Here is a 10,516-nt window from a genome sequence, read left to right on the forward strand (position 1 = left end):
CGAGACTCGAACTCGGGACCTTTGCCTTTCGCGGGCAAGTGCTCTACCAACTGAGCTTCTGTAAAGTTTGGAAGGTAGGAGACGAGATACTGGCAGAAGTAAAGCTGTGAGGACGGGGTGTGAGTCGTGCTTGGGTAGCTCAGTTGGCAGTTCGGCGCTAGCGGCCGTGCGAAGTGGAGGTCCGATACTTCCGCCTGTGCGGCGTGAGCGAGTGTTTGTTTACTTGTGGACTGAGTCTGCGCGCGGGCTAGTAACAACGATCATGGCGAACAAGTACAGGAAAACTACATTACGATTCAATTTCTGCAAAGACTACGAACGACCAAAGGCCTTAGCAGTGGAACGATTCATTCGAGAGGACGTCAAGATACCGCCAAACGATATTGTCGGAATTCACCTGTCCATCGTTAGTCCCACGGTGTATGTTAAGATGGTAAATGACGCGGCGTGTGAGAGAATTCTACAGGCGACAAAAGCTGGTCTCCGATTTTGCCATAGTGACGGGAATGTCGGCACGGTAACTGTAGAACATGCTGGTCTGGGTGTACGGACAATACGTGTTTTTGAGCTGCCATTTGAGCTCCCGGCTGACGAAGTTATCGAGGCTTTTAAGCCATACGGCACGGTACATGGTCACACAGCAGAACGCTGGACACAATTCGCCACGTACCCCGTTCTTAACGGAGTGCGACAGATCAATATTGATCTTCAGAAGCATGTACCGTCCTATCTGACAATTGGTGGTTGTCGGGCGGTGGTGATTTACGATGGTCAACCACGTACATGTTCTGGCTGTGGCCAGGAGGGACACCTCAGGTCGAACTGTATGCAACGGCGGATTACGCAACTGCCTTCAAATGTCCGGGAGCCGTCGCCGGCGATGACAGTACTACCGATCACCTATGCCAAAGCCCTCACTGCGTCCGCTGATGACCGAAAGGACACAGCCCCGGTGGAAGATCAAGATGGCACTCTCCGAAACCTTGTCGCAGACGTCGGGATGACAGAGCATGCTGCTCCGTCGAGCATACAACCTACGGCGACAACATCAGATGAGACCGAACTCCCACCAAGCACACCGATAGTACAAGACGCAGTTCCAGCCACTACGGATGCTGTTCCGTCTGAAACGCACTCTGAGACGACATCATTAGTTTCGACCGAACTCCCGCCAAGTTCAACGATGGGACTCGAAACCCAGTTCCTACGGATGCTTTTCTGTCGGGCAGCCGTGATTCCCTGCAATCTGAGGACACGGACGGAAGATCACGCAAACAGCGTTCCCCGAAAAGGAGGAAACGGCGGCGTCGCACGACATCTCTTCGGGATGACTCCCCTTGCCCCGACGACGATGTGCCTGTGGACCAAGACGACACAACAGCCTCTACGAAACAGGATGAGGCACTGGGAACTGTTCGATCCGACCAACAGCGGTCTGTCACATTGACGGTACCGGGAAGTGGTGATGCTGAAGAGAAATCACAGCCAGTTGGCTCTCCAGACGCAGATGCTGTGGCTATGGACACGAATATATCACAGCCTGAAAAGATGTGGTATGAGGATATTGAGGAGGCGCCGGACGTCATACAGAGGCAGCCGGCAGGTGAAGGGAGAGGGCGAGAGAACGTCTTCTAACTCAGCCCCCGGCGCCGGTGCAGGGAGATGTTGTTGCGCCTCGACAGAGTGGGATTCAACGCCATGCGAACCGTATTGCGACATTAAATATCAATGACGTGCGTTCACCGGCCAAAATACACCAACTGAAGGAAACGATTTGGGCATCTGATGTGGATATTGCTTTGCTGCAGGAAGTCCACACAGCTGCACTCCCATACATCGCACGCTACCAATCCTATTCGTCACATGGAGATCACAATGGGAGTGGGGTGGCAGTTTACGTGCGAGATGGCTTCCCAGTGGAAAACGTGTGTAATCTTCCGTCGGCCAGGGGAATGGCTTTCACGACGTTTGGGACACGCATCATCAATCTTTATGCACCGTCGGGAAACAATCGGCGGCGGGAAAGGGCGCGATTTTATGCAGAAGATATTGCTCCACTATTCCATGGACGTTCTGAATGTGTAATAATTGGTGGAGATTTCAACTGTGTTCTCAGCCAGAAAGACCAATGGCCGCAAGCAAACATCAGCCAGGAGTTGCGAATCGTTGTCAACGTTCTTGTACTTAGTGACACGTGGGAATTACGACATGGAGCTGCACCGGGATACACCTATGTGACAAGTCATTCGGCGAGCAGATTAGATCGCATTTATATCTCACGGGCTCATGCAAATGATGTCCAGGACGCGGAACGCTGGCCATTGGCATTTTCCGATCACAGCGCTTACATCTGTACGGTGCTTCTTCCCCGTAGAGAGGTGTGGAGCAGTAAGGTCCCGTGGAAACTAAAAATTCAACATCTCCATGATCCTGAATGCCGTCAACGGATCCTTGAGACATGGACGTTGTGCGAGCGAAGGGTTGGAAGGTATGCGACGAAGCTTGATTGGTGGCTGACTTGTGCTAAACCGGCGCTTCGCCGTACGTTCATCTCATATAGCAGGGAAATGGCAGAATGGCGCCGCCGTACCACCGACTTTTATTTTGCAGCACTGCGCGACCTGGATGATGGCCCGCCGGGACAGGACATCTGGATCGAACGCAAAAGGATAAAAGCTAAACTAGTGGCTTTAGCTCGGAAACATCTTCAGGGAACCATGGTGCGCGCCAGATGTCACGATACGATAAGGCACGAGATTCCTTCCATGCACCACGTCGTGAATGAACGAAAGCACCGACGACGCGTTTTGGTACGGGAGTTAATCACCCGCGAAGACCGAAGAGTGACGCGTCAAGCGGACATTGTCTCTGCATTCGTCGACCATTACCAACACATCTATCGGGAAGAAGCAGCCTCTTTCGATGACCTCGACCGTATAGCCACGTCCGTCTCCCGTACACTGACGGTGGAAGCCGCGGGAACCTTACTGGAAGCCATTAGCTGTGAGGAAGTACATGATGGGATCGCACAAGGTGCGTTGAATCGGTCCCCAGGCATTGATGGGCTTCCTGCTGAATTCTATCGCGAATTTCGCAACGAAATGGCACCGCGATGGACGGAAATGTACAACGAGATGTTAAATTCCGATGCGCCTATTCCACCGGCTTTTATGGAAGGCCTCCTGGTGCCAGTACATAAACCGAAGCCAGGAATTACGGTCACACATTATCGTCCCATCACCCTGCTTAATGCCGACTATAAGATCTTTGCACGGTTGCTAGCGTCCCGATGTCGTATGTTAATTCGTAGCGTTCTCTCTCCGGAACAGACGACACCGGGTGGATCGGTGAATGTGCAAACAGCTACTGGCGAATGCCGTGATGTGATAGCGCTGGCGGAGGAGTGCCGGCTTAAAGTGGCGATGGTGGCGGTTGATTTTTACAGTGCTTTTGATAAGGTGCGCCACAACTATCTGTATGCTGTACTGGAACAAATGGGTTTTCCAGACCGTTTTACTGGTCTCATTAGAAGGATTTACGGGGGCGCACAATCCTTGGTACAGGTTAATGGGCGTATAGCAGGGCCCATTCAAATTCGACGATCCATTCGCCAGGGCTGCCCTCTTTCGATGCTGCTGTTCGCGATAGCGTTGGAACCATTAATTGGGAGGCTCACCAATTCTCTTTCTGGGATGGAACTACGGGGCTACACTTTCAAATGTCGTGCCTATGCGGACGACCTCCTGCTGCTCGTTCGTTCTGAGGAAGAGGTGAAGACGGTCCTTGAACTGTTGTTGGACCACAGTGTGACGGCGGGTAGTGCAGTGAACATGAACAAATCGGTGGCAATGCCGGTGGGAAGGGGCCTTACGCCGGAAGAAATCAGTCCGTTTCCTTATGTGCAACGATTCCGCTATCTCGGCATCGACTTTACCTCATCTGTAAAACATACTGCAGCAGTTAACTACCGACGTATTTTACAGACAACACGTACCATGGTCCGACAATATCTACGGCGCCTTGATCCTTTGCAGCGAGTCGAGTACCTGAACACTTATGTGGTTTCTCGAATGGTGCATATTTCGCAGATCCTGCCCCTACCACTCGCGCTCGGACGTCGACTTCAATCAGCACTAGGCTATTTCGTGATGATTGGATCGCCCCTCAAGGTGCGATACGAAACGCTCACTCTCCCTACGGACAAGGGGGGACTCGGACTTACGAATGTTCACTGCCGTGCGACGGCGCTCCTTCTAGCCACAATGTATAAGCAATGGCGTAGCGGGCGTGATTCCCTTACATCCCGCCTACTGGATCTTCTGGTTCCAGCGTCCCTCACACCTCCGGTGGCGGTGGGCAACATTACGCCACATTTTGCGCATGTCTCAACATTTATCGTGGAACTTAGTTATATCAGAGACGAGCTTCCGCGCACGAGACCGCCATGCGCTAAGGATTTTTATGTTTGGCTGCTACGACGGATAAGTTGTAATGTAATTGAACTGAAACACCCCAGGTTGCATTGGCCGAAGATTTGGAGACATGTGCACCAAAAATTCTTTCCTACCTTCGTTCGGGCACTGTGGTTCTCTGTCGCCTGTGGCAAGTTCCACCAACGGCTCCATGCAATTGGACTAGTGGACACTCCACTATGCCCGAAATGTCACCAAGTGGATGACGACCATCACCGCTTAACTTGTATCGCGGTGGAGGACGTCTGGCTCCTAGGAAGACAGATGGTGGCTTGCTACCTCCGTGTGACCCCGCAACATATTACACCTGCTTCCTTCTTACATTCGGAGAGTGACTACTTTCCGGCGACTAAATCACAGTCGATCATCTGGATCAAAGGTTGGACGATCGCGTACCTCTATGGGGATACTGCCACGTCGCGACTTGACTTTTGGTATTTCTTGCAGCAAGCCCACAATGAGGTTCATAGATGGTCACACTATCGGAAAACCTTTGCCAACTATCTTCAGGCAGTCTTCCTCGACCCCCCACGCAGTTGGAATGTGCCGGGTGCAGTCGGTGTGCACATTTGACGGCTGATGATGAACCTCACGCTTCTCTCACCACTCACTATGTAATGCACATACTATACGATGAAATGGTCTATATGTTCCTTTTAACAGAGTGATCCTTATTGAAAATAAATAAATAAATAAAAACAACATCCCTGTTCCTTTCAATTTGTGATTTGTTTTAAAATCTTTTGTTTTCTTTCTTTTTGGCAGAGGATGCATTTCATTTAGTGTTTGTAAAAAAAAAAATGTGGTAGCGTCGCGGCTTCTTAATTTTGCGCTCCGTGTTCAAAAAAAAAAAGTGGTCAGCGCGACAGAAAAAAAAGATGGTAGAGCACTTGCCCGCGAAAGGCAAAAAAAAAAAAAAAAAAAAAAGTTGGTAGAGCACTTGCCTGCGAAAGGCAAAGATCCCGAGTTCGAGTCTCGGCCCGGCACACAGTTTTAATCTGCCAGGAAGTTTCATATCAGCGCACACTCCGCTGCAGAGTGAAAATCTCATTATGTTTTCCTCTTCTTGAACGCCGCGAGGTTTTTCGGAGTGAATACGAATAGTGGGAAGAGTACTAGCTTCTAGCAATGTTCCAATAAATGTTTTGGCACTTGGAATTCTACGATTATGATAGCGACGGTGATATTGGGCAACAGCATCTTTCGCATTACCATCACAGAAGCCCAAAATGTACACCATCTCTCCATACTCCTGCGTTGAAAACTTGTATGGCATCACAAAGTGTACTGTACACAGGAGACAATAACAGTAAACAGTGACTGCAGTATCAACAACGTGGTTATTATGCAAACGTACCACTCGCTGCATTTGTCTACCTAAGACTGATCGCGTGTCCAGTGAACACAAGTGTAGCGCTCCATACACCGTGGCATGTTCCGGAACTCTGTTGTAGCTTCTTAATTATGAATCTGATCACATTACTGTTTTTACATTTTTTGTTCCAAGTAACCTCACGAATAACCTCCAGCAAACGGGGGAAAACCTCGTGACGTACAGAGCGGCGGATTCCAGCTTTGGCGTCACTTTTCAGAAGGAATTAGGAGCAGCACCGTCTCTCCTGAAGATAGCGGACAGGTGGATCGACTAAACATTGAGTCCTGTTGATTTCAGATCCTGTAGCAAAGACTACCAAGGCTTAGGTATGTTTCTTATTTAAAAGTTATTTCACACTGGAGACAGTGATGGACCGTGAGCACACACTGAATTTATTTTGCAAATAGCTCGCTTGTTAACTCATTTTATTACGACGTTTTAGTATCTATTATCCTATACTGTCACTCATGTCACTTTGCACCATTAATTACAATATGCCTTCCATATTTGTTTATCTCAATTATGCATTTCATTCACCTGGAAAGATTAAGATATTTTGACCTAAGGAAATACCGTTAGTAAGGTAAATCAAAAAGTGTGTAGTACAGCAGCAGTACACAATAATAATCATATGTATTGTATGAATGCGAAAGTTTGTGTGTGTGTGTGCGTGTTTTAGTATGTTTGATACTCCTTCACGTTGAAACGAATGGACGGCTTTGGAAGAAATTTGGAACGGCGGTGGCTTATACCGTGGATTAGTGTAACCCAAGACGCGAGAATATCCATATTTGATTAATGCAGTATTCGAGGCAAAGCGCTAGCACTTGGAACAGACATTACACATAATTTCAAATCTTTACGATGCTTTATCACGCCGACATCCCGCACAAAATTTGAAGGCAGAAAAGTTTTGGCTGTTCGTGCAGTAAAACTGCCCCGCATGAAGCATTTATTCCTTTTTTACTACTGACTGTATTCGCAACGGACTTCTCAGACAGCAGCCACGTATAGCACTGAATGTAAGTGAAAAATTGTTTCATTGTACGAGATACAGCGTCATAAACTTTGAGCTGAGTGAGAAATGAAATTGCACGGTGAAATTCGCTGGAGATAGAGGTGAAATACGTGTCTAAATACGAGTGAAATATGTTAAATACATGTGGAACATATGTGAAATGTGAGTAAGTGGTCAAAACCACGGGTGAAAAGCTCATCGTGAACCCTTGCAACGATTTCAACCAAATTTGGTACACATATTAGTTACGATCTGCAAAGAAATGCCGTGGAGGTAAGAACCACCAGTCTTCTATTGGGGTGGGGATGACAACTGGAGAGAGGATATGGAAAGGGATAGCGAGAAGGAAAAGATGGACAGAGAGAAGGGAGAGAAGGAGTAGCTGGACAGAGAGAATAGGAGGAGGGGAGGAAGAAGTCGACAGAGAGAGGAAGGGGAAGGAGGATATCCACAGAGAGTGTGGGTGCAAAAAGTGGGCACAGAGGGGGAAGGAGGAGACAGAAGTCTGGAATAAATACATATTTTATAAACAACTGTCTAGCTGCAGTAGCCGGCAGACACTCACGGAGACGGCGGTAGCGGTGGAAGACCAGACTGCGGCGGCCGCGCCCGCTCCCGCACTCGCGCCCGCCCCCGGGCCGGGGGCGGCAGGGGCGGCCACCCCCGGCGCCGCCACGGTGTCCCTGGGGCCGGCACTGGCACTGCCTCCGCCTCCGCCCCCGCCGCCGGCCGCTGCGGCTCTGGCTGCCACCACGTCTGCCGCTGCCGCTGCACCGTTGCTCGCGGCAGAACCACCCATCACCGTCCACCCGCCACCTGCAACAGGTAATGTATAGCCTGGTCGGGATCACTCGAGGATTGGCAGCGAGGTCGAAAGTGACGGGGCCGGGGCAAGAAGCTCACGCGGCCGGTCCGCGCCACAGCAAACCCTGAAGCTGACAAACATTCACACTTCCTGCCTGTTGTGCAAACTGAAGGTGGAGGAGAAAGAAAGGAGAAGGAACTAACGCTATCAGATACGTCGGAACTCTATATGGAATCAGCTGTGACGAGTGAAAATGTGTGCCGGATCAGGACTCGAACCCGGGATTTCCTGCTTAAGAGGTAGTTAGATTAAATCACTGCACCATCTGGACACGATGTCTATACCACGTTGTCTATACCACGTCGTCACGCTCCATGGGCAACTCACATTCCCTCCTGGTGCCACCCATCTGCAGTCCCTGTCCGTGTCCTTCACGATCGCTAATTCAGATTCCCACTGGAGGTAAATGTGCGACCGCAATGAAGATTGTGGATTTATTGCCCATCAAGGCGAATCAGTTATATGAATGGTGATGTCTCTTCATTCAGACATGTCCAAAAGAAAAGACACCACGCGAAATCCGCAGCTGTGATACGTATTACGTAAACTGAAGGTGAAGTGGGAGAAAGGAAAGCAAATCGAAGGAGCTAACGATATCAGCTGCATCTTTCACAGATACCTGAAACAACCCTCACCGCTCATTCGTACGACTGATTCGCCTGCATAGCAATGAATCTACAATGTTTAGTGCAGATGCACATTTACGTTCGACCTCCAGCGGGAATCTAAACTTAGCGAGCGTGAACATAGACAAGGGCTACTGATACCTGCCGTTAACGTCGGAATGTGAATCGGCCAGGGAACGCGCCGAAATATTCCGCGCATTTGCGATATACACTGTGTCAGGGTGGTGCAGCGGTTAGTGCAGGTGCCTGGTAAGCAGTAGAGCCAGAGTTCTGGTCGTGGTCCAGCACACATTTTCACTCGTAGCTGCCGATCCCGCCTAAAGTCCCGAGCATGATAGGAGCTGAAACGTTTGTGGGACAAAGGCTGCATGGGACAACGGGGGCCATAATATGACAATGGTCTTTTGTTGCTAGGTGGGGTCGCATCAGAGATATGGAGGTCACCTTTGTTTTTTTAAATGAGATGCTATAGTTTGGTACTTATTCCCTGACAGCGGCTGTCGAGACGAATCCAATGATGTGTAACTGTAAGGTCTTTGAAGGTCAACAAGGGACCCACAGGTGACATAACGTCCATTTACAGAAGGTGTTCGAAGTGATGACCATTGGTATCAATGCAGTGCAGCAATCCTCTTACCAAGCATTGAGTGGTATTCCTCATCACTTCGGCACTTACCGAAGCACTTCCTCTGACAATTCTCTCTCGCATATCTTCAGATGTAGTTGGAACGTCTTTATAAGCAATGTCTTTTACGAATCCCCACAAGAAAAAACCCATAGGCGTCAAGTTGGCGATCGAGCCGGCCACGACACATCTCCTCCGCGTCCAATCCAGCTATTTGAGAACTATCTCTGCAACTTATTTTTAACCATCAGCGAAAAATGTGCCCGACACCCATCGCGTTGATTCTCAAATTCTGTTACTTGTTCCTAAAGGTATTTCTTCCCATAACATTCCTAATTTTTCTTGCAGGACTGTGGTGTACTCCTTACCATTAAGATTTCCTTCGATGAAACAGGGGCCTACAATTTTGTCCTCCAGAAATCCACACCATACATTCACCGACCACGATTTTTGGTGTGCAGCTTGGCGCAGCCAACATGGATTTCCAATTGCCCAATAATGCATGTTATGCAAATTAACAAATGGTTCAAATGGCTCTGAGCACTATGGGACTTAACTTCTAAGGTCATCAGTCCACTAGAAAAAACTACTTGAACCTAACTAACCTAAGGACATCACACACATCCATGCCAGAGGCAGGATTCGAACCTGCGACCGTAGCGGTCGCGCGGTTCCAGACTGAAGCGCCTAGAACCGCTCGGCCACCGCAACTGGCGTACGCAGTTAACATTTGTAAGTAGTTACATAACAAAATTTTACCGTAGCAAGTTTTGAAATTTTAATAAGCAGGCCTAAATTGCAACTAATTCAAAGGCAGTTCATATCATTCTCTGTATCACATAAAATAAATATTATTGTTTACCGTATAAATGCTATAATGTGGAGATCCTGTTAATTGTGTTGGTTTTGTTCTTCTAAACAATAGTGGTTGACGTTTTTAAGATACGTTTTTCGACGGTGATGAACGGGCTTAATCTTATTTTTTGTTGTGTTAGAATTAAGTAGGCGGATGAGAAAAATTAATCACATTGATACGTGCGTGGTGAATTACTCGGTAAAGGCTCCTTGTAGGAACGCCATTTCGGCAACGCCCTCGGTGCCACTCGCACGTCTTGGTTGAACACTCTCAGCTCAGCGACTCTCAGCTGCTGCTCTAGGGCGTGCTTACCACTGCGTGCGAAATCCAAGCCGAAGAGGTTGCCTGCCTTCAGGCGCCCTACGCTGATTTATTCACACACGTATCGCCACAGGAGGACCCAAACAGGAGGGGAGAAATGCATACGGCTGCGCTACAACTCCAAAGGGATCAGATTATGTTCAGTAGGGCTGCGGCTCCACGATTTGCTAGCCGGCCGAAGTGGCCGTGCGGTTAAAGGCGCTGCAGTCTGGAACCGCAAGACCGCTACGGTCGCAGGTTCGAATCCTGCCTCGGGCATGGATGTTTGTGATGTCCTTAGGTTAGTTAGGTTTAACTAGTTCTAAGTTCTAGGGGACTAATGACCTCAGCAGTTGAGTCCCATAGTGCTCAGAGCCAT

At 49.0% G+C, this 10,516-nt stretch overlaps 1 protein-coding gene across 1 annotated transcript in view; it reads right to left on the reverse strand.

Annotated features, from left to right (window-relative positions):
* Positions 1–7,664, reverse strand: part of LOC126204346 (blood vessel epicardial substance-like) — an 86,122-nt gene extending 78,458 nt beyond the window's left edge. The window contains exon 1 of the mRNA XM_049938724.1: positions 7,431–7,664. Coding sequence (XP_049794681.1) covers positions 7,431–7,664 — 234 coding nt within the window. The remainder of the gene's footprint in view (positions 1–7,430) is intronic.
* Positions 7,665–10,516: the final 2,852 nt, after the last annotated feature.

The sequence above is a fragment of the Schistocerca nitens genome, chromosome 9, assembly GCF_023898315.1.
Source record: "Schistocerca nitens isolate TAMUIC-IGC-003100 chromosome 9, iqSchNite1.1, whole genome shotgun sequence".
Taxonomy (NCBI): domain Eukaryota; kingdom Metazoa; phylum Arthropoda; class Insecta; order Orthoptera; family Acrididae; genus Schistocerca; species Schistocerca nitens.